Source organism: Xenopus laevis, chromosome 6S (assembly GCF_017654675.1).
Source record: "Xenopus laevis strain J_2021 chromosome 6S, Xenopus_laevis_v10.1, whole genome shotgun sequence".
NCBI classification, from domain to species: Eukaryota; Metazoa; Chordata; class Amphibia; order Anura; family Pipidae; genus Xenopus; species Xenopus laevis.
Window position 1 is genome coordinate 52,900,663 of NC_054382.1, and position 17,616 is coordinate 52,918,278.

At 37.5% G+C, this 17,616-nt stretch overlaps 1 protein-coding gene across 1 annotated transcript in view; it reads left to right on the plus strand.

The window, feature by feature from the left end:
• Positions 1-17,616, plus strand: part of slc6a19.S (solute carrier family 6 (neutral amino acid transporter), member 19 S homeolog) — a gene marked incomplete at its 5' end in the record, with an annotated part of 29,587 nt that overhangs the window by 8,274 nt on the left and 3,697 nt on the right. Inside the window, 8 exon segments of the mRNA NM_001094188.1 lie at positions 260-400; positions 1,789-1,926; positions 6,125-6,306; positions 8,658-8,768; positions 9,541-9,653; positions 10,356-10,484; positions 12,453-12,609; positions 17,251-17,455. Coding sequence (NP_001087657.1) covers positions 260-400; positions 1,789-1,926; positions 6,125-6,306; positions 8,658-8,768; positions 9,541-9,653; positions 10,356-10,484; positions 12,453-12,609; positions 17,251-17,455 — 1,176 coding nt within the window.

The window sequence follows — 17,616 nt, forward strand, 5'->3', positions numbered from 1 at the left end:
ACTGTAGCTATTTCAGTGCAGTAGAAGTTTAGATGTGAGTAGAAGTTAAGATGGTTATAAAGGAGAAAGAACTCCATTTGTGTCTTGGCAGAATTGTAAGGGAGCCTTATAGTAGAAGCTGGGCAAGTGAAGATAGTCCTGAAAACCTGCTTTGAAATTATTATTATGTGTTATTATTAACAATAATTTTGCTTTCCCATTGCTATTCATCCATCTAAACACACTTAACTATGAGATATATTTGTCACTTTCTTTGTAGGTGCATTTATGATCCCATTTCTTATATTACTGGTATTTGAAGGCATACCTCTGTTACATCTGGAATTTGCAATTGGGCAGCGCCTAAGAAAAGGAAGTGTGGGTGTTTGGAGCACTATTCATCCAACCCTTAAAGGAGTTGGTGAGTATCCCTGATGCAATCCTTCAATTTGCTTGTATAATATAATGATATAATGAGTAAAGTTCGCCATACATGAGCAGACTTAAGATGCCAATTCAGGATTCGACATCTTATCTGCCCATGTATGGGGCCCTTTGACATGCCTCCCCAATTGATATCTGGCCAAAACTTGACCAGATCTTGATCAGGCAGGCTTGATTTTTCAGTCAGATCAAAGATGCGGCCCTCAGCCAACTTTACATATCTCCTTCATTGTAAAGCGATCATTTGGCCCTAGGGCCACAATATGGCCCACCCAATTTATGCATTCCCTTTAGCCAAAATACTAAAATTACAGTTCACACATAGAAGCAGGAATATATAGATGCTTTGTGCAATTCATTTGATTCATCACTCCACCATGTGTTTAATGTTTTGAAACTCAGCTTAAATGTACTGTAATTTTTTTCTTAATGCCTGATATGCATGTAGTAGCTAAAGCTGAACTGGAGCCTTGGGTGCCCACCTGGGCTGCAAAGGAAGGGCTCTCCTCGCTGTCCCTGATGGCCCCCTCCCGACTTCCGATTCCCTGGCGCACGCATATTCGAATATGGTGTAATGCGCGTGCATGTTTGAACATGGCGCACAGGTTTATTTATTTATGTAGCAGGTCTGGGCTGGCGGGGGCCCATGAGGGCCCATGAGGTTTTTTCCCAGTGTCCGACACTGGATACAGGCACCGTAGATACAGGCACAGTGAGCTCTGTTAACTCATATGTTCCTCTAATCTAATAGGTCAGTCTCTGGTGTGTTGATTCTTTTTATGAGAAAAAAATATCCCCATTTATCTGTTTATTATGCCTTTTATGTACTTGTAAAGTGTAATCATGTCCCTTGGCAAATGTCTTTTTTCCAGAAAAAACATCAACCTTAAAAGTCTACCCTAATAATTTAAGTCTTAACCAGTTTAGTTGCAGGTCTCCAGCTCATTTATATCCATCTTAAAGGAAAACTATACTCCCAAAATGAACACTTAAGCAACAGATAGTTTACATCAAAATAAGTGGCATATTAAAGAATCTTATCAAACTGGAATATATATTTAAGTAAATATTGCCCTTTTACATCTCTTGCCTTGAACCATCATTTAATGATGGTCTCTGTGCTGCCTCAGAGACCAGAAATACTACAACTCTAACAGGATGAAGTGATGAAGCAAAAGACAGATATCCCTTACCTTCCCTACCAGTGCATCAGGTAAAACTGAATGTGACAGATGTCCATTTCTAGTTTATACAAAGTACAGCTAAAAGCTGATTTTGTTTTGTGCATAGATTTGACTAAAATGTTTACATATTGCAGGATAAAATGTAACAACATCAATAACACGTATATTTTTTATATATTAGGTATTGCATCAATGCTGGTGTCATTCCTGGTAGGTTTATATTACAATACCATCATTGCTTGGGTTATGTGGTATTTTTTTAACTCCTTCCAAGAACCTTTGCCATGGAGCGTCTGTCCACTCAACGGCAACAGAACTGGTAATTTGCTTTTCTTTGTGTGGGAGATAAGAATTTGTGTGCATGTGTGTGTGTTTGATACACGCAGTATGTTCACGGGTGTGTGCTTAAAGGGATACTGTCATGGGAAAAACATTTTTTTTTCAAAATGAATCAGTTAATAGTGCTACTCCAGCAGAATTATGCCCTGAAATCCATTTCTCAAAAGAGCAAACAGATTTTTTTATATTCAATTTTGACATCTGACATGGGGCTAGACATATTGTCAAATTCCCAGCTGCCCCAAGTCATGTGACTTGTGCTCTGATAAACTTCAGTCACTCTTTACTGCTGTACTGCAAGTTGGAGGGTTATCACCCCCTCCCTTTTCGCCCCCCCCCACAGGCAAACAAAAGAACAATGGGAAGGTAACCAGATAACAGCCCCTTAACACAAGATAACAGCTGCCTGGTAGATCTAAGAACAACACTCAGTAGTAAATACCCATGTCTCACTGAGACACATTCAGATACATTGAGAAGGAAAAACAGCAGCCTGCCAGAAAACATTTCTCTCCTAAAGTGCAGGCACAAGTCACATGACCAGGGGCAGCTAGGAAATTGACAAAATGTCTAGCCCCATGTCAGATTTCAAAATTGAATGTATAAAAATCTGTTTGCTCTTTTGAGAAATGGATTTCAGTGCAGAATTCTGCTGGAGTAGCACTATTAACTGATGCATTTTGAAAAAAACATGTTTTCCCATGACAGGATCCCTTTAACAAGTGGATACAGTTCAATACATCCCACACTCCTTGACATTTCCCAGGCTGATCCCCACTAAGTACTCATGAAGGTACATGTTACCTTAAGAAGCAGGCCTCTACTATGTGGGAAAAGAATATACAAAACTTCATGTAGATTCTACATAAATTAAGTTCCAGAACTAAGGTATTAATATAACAAAGCACGCAAACAACTAATTGTTCCAGCATTTCATGGTGCATACATTCCTAAGTGCGTTAATTATTTCACCATCTAGTGGTAAAAATACAAATGACATTGTGCATGACACATTTCTCAATATCACTTGTAGGGCAGTCACCATCAGTGTGGCATTTAATTTTTTCTTGATAAAACTAAAAAAAAAAAAAATAGAAATTTATGCAACTTTACAATATAGCTTTATTGCAAATTTCAATTATTTTCAATGTTACTTGTAAATATAATTTCTATTGAAAGCAGAATATCCCTCCCATGCTATTCTCTACACTGCTTGTTATGACTGTTATAGAATAATATGGAATAGAAGCCAGAGCAAAGTTTTCCAAATAACCTGTACCATAAAAAAATTGTAATAAATACAGATACAAAAGTTGATTATATTTACATATTGTGTCACTAGGAAATAATTTGTTAGGGGGTAATATTCCCTTTAAAGCTGATATATCCGATATGCACTCTCTGTTATAACCAAGTAACAAAGATATAGATATACAGGTAGGGGACCTGTTATCCAGAATGCTCGGGAACTGGGTTTTTCCGGATCTTTACATAATTTGAATCTTCATACCTTAAGTTTACTATTAACTATTAATTATATCTTAGGGGCAGATTTAGTAAAGGACGAAGTGGCTAACGCTAGCTACTTTTTGCCAGAAATCACATCTGCAGGGACATTGCCAATTCACTAACAGGCGCAGGCATCAATAGCGTTCGTTCGCACTCTATCGGCAGGAGAATTTTCGCTCTGTCGAATGGTTGTTACTCCGCAAATTCAGTAAAGTGCGGATTTTACTGAACCTTACCTCTTTTGCCAGATTTGACTTCGCCATCTCAGACCAGGCGAAGTGCTGAAAAGAAGCTAGATCTTCTGTCACTTACATCAGTGGCGTAACTAGATATTACTGTGCCCCACAGCAAATTATTTTTCAGGCCCCCAAAATGTTTAGAGGTTGACTTGTTTCTCCAATATTTATTGAAATTGTATATGAATTAGGGCCTTGTGGGGCCCCTATACCTCCTGGGCCCCCCTGCAGCCGCAGGGTCTGCTTCCTCTATAGTTACGCCCCTGACTTATATCATATTCTGTATGCTGAAAAGGCATTAAAGTTCAAAAACAGTGGCGACTTTTTCCTTTTTTGAAGAGGGATTGCCTGCAAAAGTCCTAACAAACTTTTTTTGGGTAACCGTGTTCTCCAGATATTTCCTAACATATGGAACATTCATTTTACAGTGGGCTCATGTGTAGGGCATTATATAAATTCTCTTGTCTTTATTAAGGTTCCCTGGACATTTGTAATAAAAAGTGGTAACCGAGCATTTGCACCAACATTTATAACAAAGACCTCCATACAATTTTAAATTAACGGCCGTATGCATATTGACCTAAGCACAAGACCACTAGAGAATTTTCGCTAGGCACAAACGAATGCTAGCATTTTCGCGATGAAATGCTGGCACTGCCGGAGTAACGCTAGCGAAAAGTCGCCATTGTTCAGCACCCAGGGCGCATATTAGTGAATTAGCGTAGTGGTAGCAAATTTGCGCCTGGCAAAGTGTGTGTGAAGCGATCACTGGTGACAATTCGCCCCTTAGTAAAACTGCCCCATAGTCGAGATAAAGTACAAGCTACTGTTTTATTACAGAGAGAATAAAAACATTTTTTAAAATGTGGATTTTTTGATTATGATGGAGTCTATGGGAGACAGGCTTTCCGTAATTTAGAGCTTTCTGGATAATGGGTTTCCGGATAATGAATCCCATACCTGTACTGTTTAATCAATACAGAGAAAAGGGAAATCAAAAGGGAAATCGTTTTTAAAAACTTGGATTATTTGGATAAAATGGAGTCTATTGGAGAGGGCTTCTACGTGATTTGGAGCTTCATTGATAACAGGTATCCGGATAATTGATCCCATATCTGTAAATGTTTCTGCAATGTAAAACAAAAAGGATGTTAGAAGTAACCAAGGAATGTACCGCTGAAATTACTTTTGTCTAAATATATTTACACAGACCATTATTTTTGATAACATGCTAGTTTCAGTAAATCATGTGACACAGGTGCCAAAATTAAGCACATGATATAACATGATATACAGCTGATGATATAACTAAAGGAAACACTAATTAATGATGTTTATTACTGAGAATTCCTTATATACTGTAGAAGTGTTATGTATGATGTATTATGATGTCTTAAAGGAGTTGTTCACTTTCCAAAACTTCTTTCCAATTGCTTTCCATATTTTATTTTTTTTACCAAAAATTAAAGTTTAGTGTGATGTTATTGTCTTTGGTGTTTCAATCTGGCAGCTCAGTAATCCAGGTGCAGATTCTGAACTGTTACAATTTGCTACATTAGTTGATACATTTCTCAGCAGCATCTGTGGAATATTAACAACTATTAAAAGATAAGAAATGTATCAACTAATGTATAAAGTTAGAACAGTTTACAGAGTCAGTGACCCCACCTCCTAGAGCTGCTTAAGAAAGACATCAGATGGTGAAAAATGAAATTTTAATACAAGTCACAAACAAAAAATAGAAAGTACCTGAAAAAAGTCTTTATGATGAACAATTTGAAACCAAACGTACTGAAAAAATTGGTGAAAGGTGAACTACTCCTTTAAAGGTGAAGGAAAGTGTTAATCATTGGTGAGTGATTGTAATCACTTACCTGATACCCTGGGCTAGTGCTCCTATAAGCAGAAAACTGCACTGGGTTCTTTTTAGCGACCACAACAGAGCGATCCTCTTCTTCTTCTTCAATGTCTGTGGGCAGATGCATGTGCAGTAGAGTGAAGAAGCTAGCTTTTTTGCACTCTACACTTGCACATGAGTGAGGAAAGTAGATGCAGGCAAAGGATCGCTCCATGGTGCTTGCTAAGAAGTACCCTGGGCCATTGAAGTTTTTAGGAGTAAGTGCAACACCCCAGGTATCAGGTAAATCATTACAATCACTGGGGTGGTGCCTAACATTTACCACACCATTAATTACATGTTCCCTTTCCTTTAGGGATATTTGAACTGGTTATTAGTATTGTGTGCTGTTATCAGTATCAAATAATAGCTGTATTATGCATCACTATGAAATCCTGTATGAGGTATATTACATACGTTAAGGGACACAACCTGAACAATCCATTCACACGTCAACAGTGCAAAATACATTTAAAAAAAATAACAGGCATGTACTTTTCCAGTATCAAAAAATCAATGACATGTTTTTATTACAGAATATGTTTCAGAGTGTGCAAGAAGCTCTTCTGTAGATTACTTCTGGTACAGGGAAACACTTAACGTCTCCACAAAAATTGATGACTCTGGCAACATCCAGTGGTGGCTCGTGCTTTGCTTAGCCTGTGCCTGGGGTGTTCTATATGTGTGTACCATCCGAGGCATTGAAACAACAGGAAAGGTTGGTCATTTTCCTTATATATAAATATTGGAGTTTGTTATGAAATTGAATGTTTGTGCTTTTTTTCTAGAACTTATTTTGAAATGTGTTAATAAGAAAAATCCCGAAGGGAACATAATAACATAGGCAGAGCACAAATAATCTTCCTGGTTATTATTCTAAACATAGAGTTGTGTTTATTTCACTGTTTGTGTTAATTCATATGAGTTGCCATACTATTTGCTTATATACTGTAAAAGTACACAGGAGATCATTCTTTAATGAAGTTCTTCCTTTTGGTGGCCTATTGGTGATATACAATGGAAGAACTTTTGCTTGGTGTATCCAGCTCGAGTACAGTCATTTTACTCATAAAACTTGGGGCTCAATGCAAGACTTCCTAAGATATCCCAAGATAAATTTCAAACTTTATCAGTTCAGTCAAATGCCAGGTGAATTGTGAACCACAGTATCTAGCATCACTAGAAACACTTACTGTATTTGCTACTAGAAGCATGTTCTAAGAACTATATGCTTGGTACTGGAAAAAGATTCCCTATGTATGTTGCCAGCAATGTCTAGTAATGCACTGAGAGGCAGATAAATGACACTTTGCTGATCCTCATCTACACGAGCCATGCTACATGACTTAGGGGCAAATTCAACAAGGGTCGAATATCGAGGGTTAATTAACCCTCGATATTCGACTGGGAATGAAAATCCTTCGACTTCGAATATCGAAGTCGAAGGATTTTGCGCAAATACTGCGATCAAACGATCGATTCGAAGTATTTCAATCCAACGATCGAAGGATTATCCTTCGACCAAAAAAAATTAGCCAAGCCAATGGGGACCTTCCCCATAGGCTAACATTGGGTTCGGTAGCTTTTAGGTGGCAAACTAGGGGGTCGAAGTTTTTTCTTAAAGAGACAGTACTTCGACTATCGAATGGTCGAATAGTCGAACGATTTTTAGTTCGAATCATTCGATTCGAAGTTGAAGTCATAGTCGAAGGTCAAAGTAGCCCATTCGATGGTCGATGTAGCCAAAAAAACACTTCAAATTTGAATTTTTTTTACTTCGAATCCTTCATTCGAAGTTAATGAATTGGCTTAATGTGGCCATAGACGTTAAGATTTTTAAAAGATCTTTTCGTTATCGTAAGACCTGAAAACGTTTGTCTAAATGTACAATTTGTCCATCAACTAAAAAGACCATTTCAAGTAATATCGTGCAGCTTGGAAAACTGTGAGTAGCTGCCTGCTTGGTCCTGCAAACAATTGAACAATAGATAAAGTTCATTGTGAACAATGAAAATTTTCTAACCTGACCGATCGATATTATGACCGATGTCTTACAAAAAAAAGTTTGATGAGCGAACATTTGGTGCCCACTAACCTCATAATAATTTGACAGTTTCTTCGGATCACACTAAAATAGGTTGTTAGGGAGAGAAAAATCTTAATGTTTATGGCCACCTTTAGTGAGATGTGTGTTCTTGGGAAGCATTATGCATAAATAATATACCTGATGCACACTGATTTCTCTACAACCACGCAAGTTCAAAACATCTATTATTCCCATATACTGCTAGACCAGTTAGTAACAATAAGGGGCCGATTCACTAAGCTCGAGTGAAGGATTCGAATGAAAAATACTTCGAATTTCGAAGTATTTTTTGGGTACTTCAACCATCGAATGGGCTACTTCGACCTTCGACTACGACCTTCGACTTCGATTCGAACGTTTCGAACGAAAAATCGTTCGACTATTCGACCATTCGATAGTCGAAGTACTTTCCCTTTAAAAAAAACTTCGACCCCCTACTTCGGCAGATAAAACCTACCGAAGTCAATGTTAGCCTATGGGGAAGGTCCCCATAGGTTTGCTAACCTTTTTTTGATCGAAGGATTTTCCTTCGATCGTTGGATTAAAATCCTTCGAATCGTTCGATTCGAAGGATTTAATCATTCGATCGAACGAAAAATCCTTCGATCGATCGAACGAACGTTTAGCGCTAAATCCTTCGACTTCGATATTCGAAGTCGAAGGATTTCAATTCGAGGGTCGAATTTCGAAGTATTTTTAACTTCGAAATTCGACCCTTAGTGAATCTGCCCCTAAGTGTAGCTGTAACAAACTGCAGTCTCAGAATGCCTCAGAACTTCTAAGTAATCAGCGCTACAATGTGGGATCTTTTGTTAACATTTGAACAGCTGAAGGGTGACTCTGAGTTGCTAAAAGAGATTTAACCTGTTTGAGCCTTCTTGCAATCCAGGAAAGCAAACATAAAACCTTTCTGTGGCAGAATGTTGCATAGATCATGTACCTGCATTAAGTTCTATTTCATCAAAACTTCTTTTGTTTTTCAGGCAGTTTATGTAACATCAACACTACCTTATGTGGTACTTACAATATTCTTGATCCGAGGTCTGACGCTGAAAGGTTCAGTGAATGGAATCATATATTTGTTTACCCCAGATGTAAGTGATTGGCAGAAATGCCTTTTTGTGTATCTTTTTCAACATGCTTTAATATGCATACTGCTAAATGTTACTCTATAAATGTCTCTCTATAATTGACACCTTTCTGAGTAATATTTGAGAAAGTGTTTTTGTTCCTTTTATTGTATGCCTCATATGGAACTGTCGTCAGAGATGCATTCATCATCAGTGAAAGAATATCTTTACGATGCAATGAGGAAATAAAATATAGTCTCCAGGTCCCAAGCATATGTAGATTATGCTCTACTGGCAGAATAGAAATGCATTTCCTTTCTTTATATTTTTGAGTACTACTTCTATATTTTCTCTAATATAAAAAGTAATTTAAAGAAAGTAATAAGCAATTAGCTACATAGTCTCTTGGACGGCACCTTGATGAACTTATACTGGAATATTCAAACTACAGTCCTTGTGCTGCATTAGCTCAGGGGATTCTTGAATTAGTATTTCCATAACAACTAGAAGACTGTAGTAGGACATCCATGATTGATATGTTTTTCAGTTGGTAATACCTTATAGGCAGAGAGGTCAGATCTCTATACCATGAGGGTTATAATGATCACCTACAGAAATTTTTGAGACTAGATTTCATGTTATCATTTATTGTGAAGAAACATTATATTTAAACAAAATCCAATGCAGCAGAATTATCACCATTTTCGACTTTGTCACAACAATGAATGAGTCTTACAACATTCTTATTGCAAATAAATAGTCATTAACCAATGGTTTTGTGCATTTTACATTTCAGATTTCAGAATTAGCAAATCCAGTTACTTGGCTGGATGCTGGTGCCCAGGTTTTCTATTCCTTTTCCTTGGCCTTTGGTGGGCTTATTTCATTTTCAAGTTATAATTCTGTTCAGTAAGTACAATAGCAGGATAACAATACATGTATGTACATACATATAACATATATATATATATATATATATATATATATATATATATATATATATATATATATATATATATATATATATATCAACAGAATATAGGTAGCACCCGTAGCACCTTAGACTCAAGTCCTTGCAGATTTTGTCTGATTATATGCTTTATGTGGTTCCCAATTGCTCGCTGTACTAATAATAACATAGGTATAAAAAGAGCAACAGTGGTACAATAACCACAGTATATTCAGCAGGAACAGCAACACTGGCTCATTGCGTACAGTACTAACAGTTTGGTTATTACAGCCTTATTGGACGAAGTTCAAATGCTGCTACTGCTTTACATGGAAACACCATATACTTTCTTATCTGTCCCACTCTTATAGTTATAATGTTGCAGGAAACATAATAGAAAATGCTATAAAACAATTTGCTTGCTTTGATCCCCAGTGTATAATTGTAATACCTGCAATAAAGAAAACACATTGCTATTTTAATGCAGTAGAGAAAAGCAACATCACCACTCAGATATTTACAACAGTACTACAAAATTACTCCCCCTATAAATTCTGAAACAAAACTAAAATTCCAAAAACAGGAACTGAGACTAAATAGATTAATAGTCATCATGTCTTTGACGTTGCACCTTAATATACATCTTGAATTTCTGTTGACAGTAACAACTGTGAAAGGGATGCAGTTATAATTTCTCTAATAAATGGATTTACATCCATATATTCTGCCACTGTCATCTACTCCATTATTGGTTTCCGAGCCACAGCCAGATTTGATGATTGTTTTGACAGGTAAGTTATATTTCTAGACATTTACTTGCCATAATATAGGTGGGACCTGTTGAACCCTATGGTTGGAGACCCTAGCAGTGAAGTCAGAATTACAGTCATTTCAGTAAGCCCCTGCAGGCTGCATTTAAAAAAAATATTATTATAGTTTTGTCAAGACTAAATGGAAGTGAGATGCATCCTTTCATGGTTCCTATGGTCCTGCCAAAAACACCTATAATGTTCTTTTATCAGGGAATTAATAAATATGCTAATCTCTACAAATCTGCATTAATATATAGTAAAACTAGCAAGAAATATATACTAGTGTTTAAAGGTTGTGAATTACTAAGATATTTGCATATTTGGCCTAAACAGTTCTAAGACCTAAATGCCAGTGAGCTCTTGTAAGAAGAGCTTTAGAGTAGTGTCAGATTAAAATGCCATACAAGTCAGTCTGGGAAGCGCTACAGAAGGTCTGAGTTGACATTTCCCCTGTATATCTTCAAAAACTGACAGCAACAATGCCAAAGGTGCGCACAACTGGAATTGCTGGAGTCTTTGATGAGTATAAAGTTTGTACAGTTACAGTTTATAAAACAAAAAGTTATGACATTATCAATTTACTGACTATGATTTCTGTTTAATTTAATGCTAACTTAGAAATTTAAATTTCTATAATAAACATGAAATTTTTCAGGGTGATTGCATATATATATATATATATATATATATATATATATATATATATATATATATATATATATATATATATATATATATATATATATATATATATATATATATATATATATAAACTATGCATGTATTCATCACATATACAGATCTTTTTTTTTTCATGATAGGTGTTGGGTGGGTATTTATATGTAATGTCTATGATAACATTTCTCACAAACATGAAACTTTTTGTATAAGTCCAACATTTTGAGAGATATATCTATAATATATCGCACAATCACATATACTGAGCTGTTTCTCATGGTGTGCACGGTTGGGCAGTAAGATGTACCTAACAGAATATTGAAACTGTAGAATCCTCTTAGGTCTAGTCATTGCTTGACTGCACAGGAAATGTACCATAGACCTCATACTAATCTGTGTAAAATAACCACAAACAAATTACCCTCAGTGTGATCATCTTTGTATTTTTATCACCAAAGTGCCCAGCAGAATGACAGCAGTGTGCCCAGCACAGTGAATGTAGGAGCAGCATATGGCTCGCATCATTGTGTCTGACTACAAGATAGACTTTAATTAGAAGCATTATTAAAGTATTATTAGAAGAACCATTTTGTTGCCATTTAACTTTCTTCCAGCAAGTTGCAGCTTCCAGTGACCATTTCTCAGCATCTCAGTCTATTAGCCTATAATGCTAGCACAGCCCATTATGTCAAGCATTTTCATCAATTACCTAACTGCAAAACCCAAATAAATCAACAAAGGTGTGTCCTAAATACAGTATAAAGTACTGCTGAAACATTATGGGGGAATATATAGTATATGTAATTCTAAAACAACTGGATATGCTGAGTAATTATTAAAGACATTTCACTACTCATCCGAGCAGCTTCTTCAGTTCAACTGGTGTGGGAAGTCCTCGGCATACAAACTCTTCAACTAATCCAATCACAATGGCACATTGTAACTCTTCAAAGAGGTGACATCTGAAACTTTGAAAGATTGTGAATGCTTTGTAGTTAATGTGATATGATTACCAAGGAATCATGCAATTCCTATAAACATGTGTTACTTGTGAGAGTTGCATTAATGAGTGTGTGAAGTGTTTTGAAACCGCCGGGGTACAGTTGTTTTATAATTACTTATACCATGACCTGGATGAATGAAAATCTTCATAGTAACTAAAGGTGAATATACTAGAGCTATCAAAAATTTTTGCTGCACAAAATATTATTTGCACCCTATTCTAATTTAATTTGAGGAGACTTTAATTGTAAATGTTTATTTTTACAGAAATATCCTTTCTTTGACAAATACCTTTGATCTGCCCGAAGGAAATATTACACAGGATAACTATGACACTATGTTGAATTGGCTAAACCAGTCAAATCCAGATTTGATTTCAACTCTCAAGCTTCAAACCTGCGACCTGAACCAAATTTTGTCAGATGTAAGTATTAGATTTAAGGTTCTAAAATATTTTGGGGCACATTCACTATGCGCCGATTTTGCACTAGTGATCGCTTCACTCACATCGCAACACTTCGCCAGGCATAGATTCGTCAGGACAACGCTAATTCACTAAAATCCAAAGTTGCGTCCAGGTCGCAGAGTGCTGGCGAAGTAGCACTAGCGTTACTGCGGCAAGAGAAGCGAAGTTGTGCTAGCGTTGCCTAATTTTCATACGGCGAGAAGTTAAAGTTGAATGGACATATATGTTGCAGCCAATACATTACACTACACAAGCCCGGGAAACCTTAGTAAAATAAAACAGAGTTATTAAATTGTCCTACACATGAGCCCAGTGTATAGTTTATGTGCCACATGTTAGGAAGTGTAGGGGGAAAGCCGGGTACCACAGAAAAAATGTATGATCTTTTGCAGCCGAATTACCGCTAGAGTATATCTCCTTCGCTAGCAAAGTTACCCCTGCGCCCGTTAGTAAATCGGCGAAGTAACGAAATGATGTCACGCTGGCAAATTTTCGCTAACGTTAGTCACTTCGCCCATTTATGTGAGGTTAACATAAACTACAAATAGAAAACTGTAAAATGCATCAGAAAAAAATATGTATTTAATAATGGAGTGGATTTTAAAAAAACAATTTGTCAGTACAAAATAGGCGAGGGGAGGATGACTGTGCCAACAAGCCACCCCAATAATACAGTAACTCTGCTCTAGAACACAGCAATAAGATATAGGAAACAGAAAAGTATAATAGAACCACAAAGTGAAAAGTGGTTTGATTGACAGAGGCCTTGTTTTCTTAGAGCTAACAATTAACAATTTTTTTTACGTGTGGAATTTTGGTTCACAAGGACAATAATAAAATGGTATTATAATCCAGTGGCTGAACTACCAGGGGTGCAGTGGGAGGGTCTGGGCAGAGTCAGTTTCGGATCACTGAGTGATAGACACCATAAAGAGGGGATATTTCTTAGAATTTCAGAAAATGCCAAGAGGGAAACACTTTGTGATATCCCAGATTCCAAACGACAGGAAGAGAAAATAAATATTGGACAATTACATGAAAAAATTGTAAAGACAAGGGGCAATTCAGTGGTACAGAGATCGCAACAGAAAACAGGTTTTTATTCTCAGCTATTCATGCTCAAGAAGAAGACAGGCAATTTCAGACCAGTGTTAGATTTAAGAAGACTAAACAAAAATCTGTTGGTCAAGCCATTCAAGATGGAATCCTTGTTCACAATCATTCCGGAGATCAGACCAAGGGATTGGATGCTTTCCATAGACCTAGGATGCATAATTGCATGTACCAATCGCAGTTTCACATCAGAGATTTCTCCAATTTGCAGTAGGACCATACCGACATTACCAGATCACTTGTCTACCATTTGGCCTTGCAACCTTACCAAGGGTGTTTTCAAAAATTCTTATTAAGCTAGTAGCAGCATTAAGAAAACAAGGGATAAAGATCTATCATTATCTAGACAATATTCCGTTGTTGGCAAGAGATCCAGAAGTCTTAACACAACAGAGAGATCAGGTGATGTCATACTTACAAAAACATGGATGGGTGATAAATTTGGAAAAAAGTCAGTTGGCCCCTTCCCAAGATCTAGTATATCTGGGAGCAAGATTTCGTACAAGATTGGATATAGTTACAATACCCAAAGACACAGAAAACAGAAAATAAGGGAAAATATTTCTTGGATGTTAGGCAGGATAACATGTTTGGCAAGACAGTACATGCGTGTCATGGGGCTCCTAACCTCCACAATACCAATGCTACGGTGAGCAAGATGGAATACACAAGTTCTCCAAAGAGGATTTCTCAACCAACGGTATGGGGAAGATCAAGATTGGAATCAGAAATTGACTGTTTCTCAGGAGGTAAAGACAGCATTGATATGGTGGATCAAGACAGAGCACCTATCAAGAGGAAGAAGGTTAGGAGACATTTTTTGGGAGATAATAACGACCGACGCCAGTTCCACAGGTTGGGGGGCATACTGGAGAAAGCTGACACAGGGAAGGTGGTCACAAGAAAAAAGTTTACTCCCAGCAAATGTAAGAGAATTAAGGGCAGAGAGGTTAGCCCTAGAGCATTTTGCACATTACTGTTAGTAAGAGTGGACAACACGACAGCAACGTTCTATCTGAAGAAACAAGGTGGGACAAAGAGTATGCAGTTGATGGAGGAATTGAGGCCAGTAATGTTGTGGGCACAGGAGAATCTGGAAGATTTGTCTGCAATGTATGTACCAGGCAAGGACAACAGGATAGCAGATTTCTTGAGTCGAATTTTGTTGAACAGACACGAGTGGGAGTTAAACCAGGAGATGTTCAGAAAGATTGTCTTCAAACAGGGCCAACCAACCTTAGATCTGATGGCAACACGAGACAACCGGAAGGTGAGAAAATTTTATTCAAGATTTTACGATGCAGCAGCAACAGCAACAGATGCACTGGCACAGGATTGGAGTGTAGGTCTTCTATATGTATTTCCGCCAATTCCACTGGTTACGAAAGTATTGAGGAAGATCAGGCAGAGGTGATTATGATAGTACCAGAATGGCCAAGGAGGCCTTGGTACCCGTTGCTCAGGAGAATGGCAATAGACAGACCGATGGTGCTACCATTAATCCCACGGCTTCTGATACAGGGTCCAGTGAAACACCTGCAAGTGAATGCACTAGCCCTCAGGACATGGCGTTTGAAAGGGAAAGATTGACAAAGCCAGGATTACCAACAGAGGTTTTAGAGACCACAATGAACGCTAGAAGAGGTTCTACGAACAAAAGCTATCAGAGAGCATGGAAAGTATTTATGGAATATCTGACAGAGCGGAACACAGAGGTGAAAAGGATAACAATAGCAAAGATATTGGAATTTCTGCAGAGGGGTCTACAGAAAGGCTTAAATGTACGAACCTTCAAGTCTCAAGTGTCGGCTATTTCAGCCTTTACAGGTAGAGCTTGGGCTCAGGAACCAGCTATGAGGCAATTTATGGCAGCCATTTTCAAAATACGCAGAATACGACCTCCTAGGAGGAATGTGGCCCCTTCACGGGATTTGGCGCTAGTACTAGATGCCTTAATAGAGCAATCTTTTGAACCTCTAAATGAGATTTCGAATACAACGCTCACATACAAAGCAATTCTGCTTATTGCAGTGACATCAGAAAGACGAGTGAGCGAGTTACGAGCCTTATCAGCTCAAGAACCTTATATAATATTTAATTCAGACAAAGTTATTTTAAGAATGAATCCAACTTTCCTGCCAAAGGTGTTAACGTCATTTCACCTAGACACAGAAATTGTGCTCCCATCATATTTTCCAGAACCCAAGTCTGATCAAGAGAAAAGATGGAATTGGATCTGGTGAGATGTTTATCCATTTATTTGGAAAGAACAGCTGCGTGGAGAAAATCTCAACAGTTGTTCATAATTCCTGCAGGAATAAAGAAGGGCCAGGCGGCAGCCACTTACACTATAAGCAGGTGGATAGTTGCAGCTATCCAAGGAGCTTATAGAGCAAAGAAAATGCAAATACCGGAGGGGATTAAGGCTTTTGATGCACACATATCTCCAGAGGAAGTTTGTAAAGCAGCGACGTGGAGTTCCTTTGCTACGTTTCGAAGACATTATCACTTGACCGTGAGGTCAACGTCAGAAACCAGATTTGGACATGGTGTCCTGGACGCAGTTCAAATGTTTGAAAGATAAATCCTATATAATAAAGTTGAAGTGTCTCTGCGTCCAGTCCCTGTGTCCGTGGGATTGCGCTACTGCGCATGTGCCCCACGGACCGTCTCTGGCAAAGTGCGCTACTGCGCATGTGCCCCACGGACCGTCTCTGGCGACATATGTTCTAGCGCCCGTTAATTTAACGGGCTTAATGTCTAGTAAAGATATAATTTCCTTTAGCATCAATATGGAAGTTTTGTTTTCTTTATTAACCCTCTTGTTAATGATGCTATATTAACCAGGGAAAAGAGAAAATTAATTCATACTTACCATAATTTTCTTTTCCTGGTTAATAGATGGCATCATTTACAAGACCCTACCTAAAAAGCTAAATTATTAGACAAGAGGCGAGGAGGAGGGGAGGAGGATATATAGGCAGGGACATAGTCTTAATTGCTTAGAACATATCTGTCCAGTAGGGGGTGGAGTTTACCCTCTTGTAAATTATGCCATCTATTAACCAGGAAAGGAAAATTTAGGTAAGTATGAATTAATTTTCTCTTATTTGCAACAGGCAGTGTTTAATAAGGAGAATACATTGGTTAGATAGGAAGAGAAGGTACTTTTACCTTCTTATACATCACCAGTAAAGTACAATGTAGCAGTGACAATACATACGCCCTTTGTTTTCTGTGCTTTACTACATATATTTGTAAGGCATGCACATTTGATTTGCAGTTGTTCTGAAATGACTAAACCAAACATAGATTCCAAATCAAAAATGAAGGCTTTGTTTATTATTGGTTGCAACAAATGTCCTACTAATACAAAATGTCTCCCTAATTTAATACTATAATGCTAGTCTTCAATTCTGAGACAATAAAATAAGTACTGTGATTGTATTTGAAACAGCAAGCTTAACTCGTTATTTTTCTCTGCAGGGTGTGGAAGGAACTGGTTTAGCCTTCATAGTTTTCACAGAGGCTATTACGAAAATGCCAATTTCACCACTCTGGTCTGTACTGTTCTTCATCATGCTCTTTTGCCTAGGACTCTCTTCGATGTTTGGTAATATGGAAGGCGTACTAGTACCATTGCTAGATCTGAAAATAATCCCCAAATCCTTTCCCAAAGAAGTTGTAACAGGTACATTTGAAGACTGTATTCAATCAAAAGCAAAAGATGTCTGATGTAATAACATACCTGTACATTATAAAGGACATGTATTATTTATTTTATACTCCTTATGTCTCATTTAAGCTAGTTAACAAATAATTATATTTTGCTAATCAGCTTGGTGACAATAT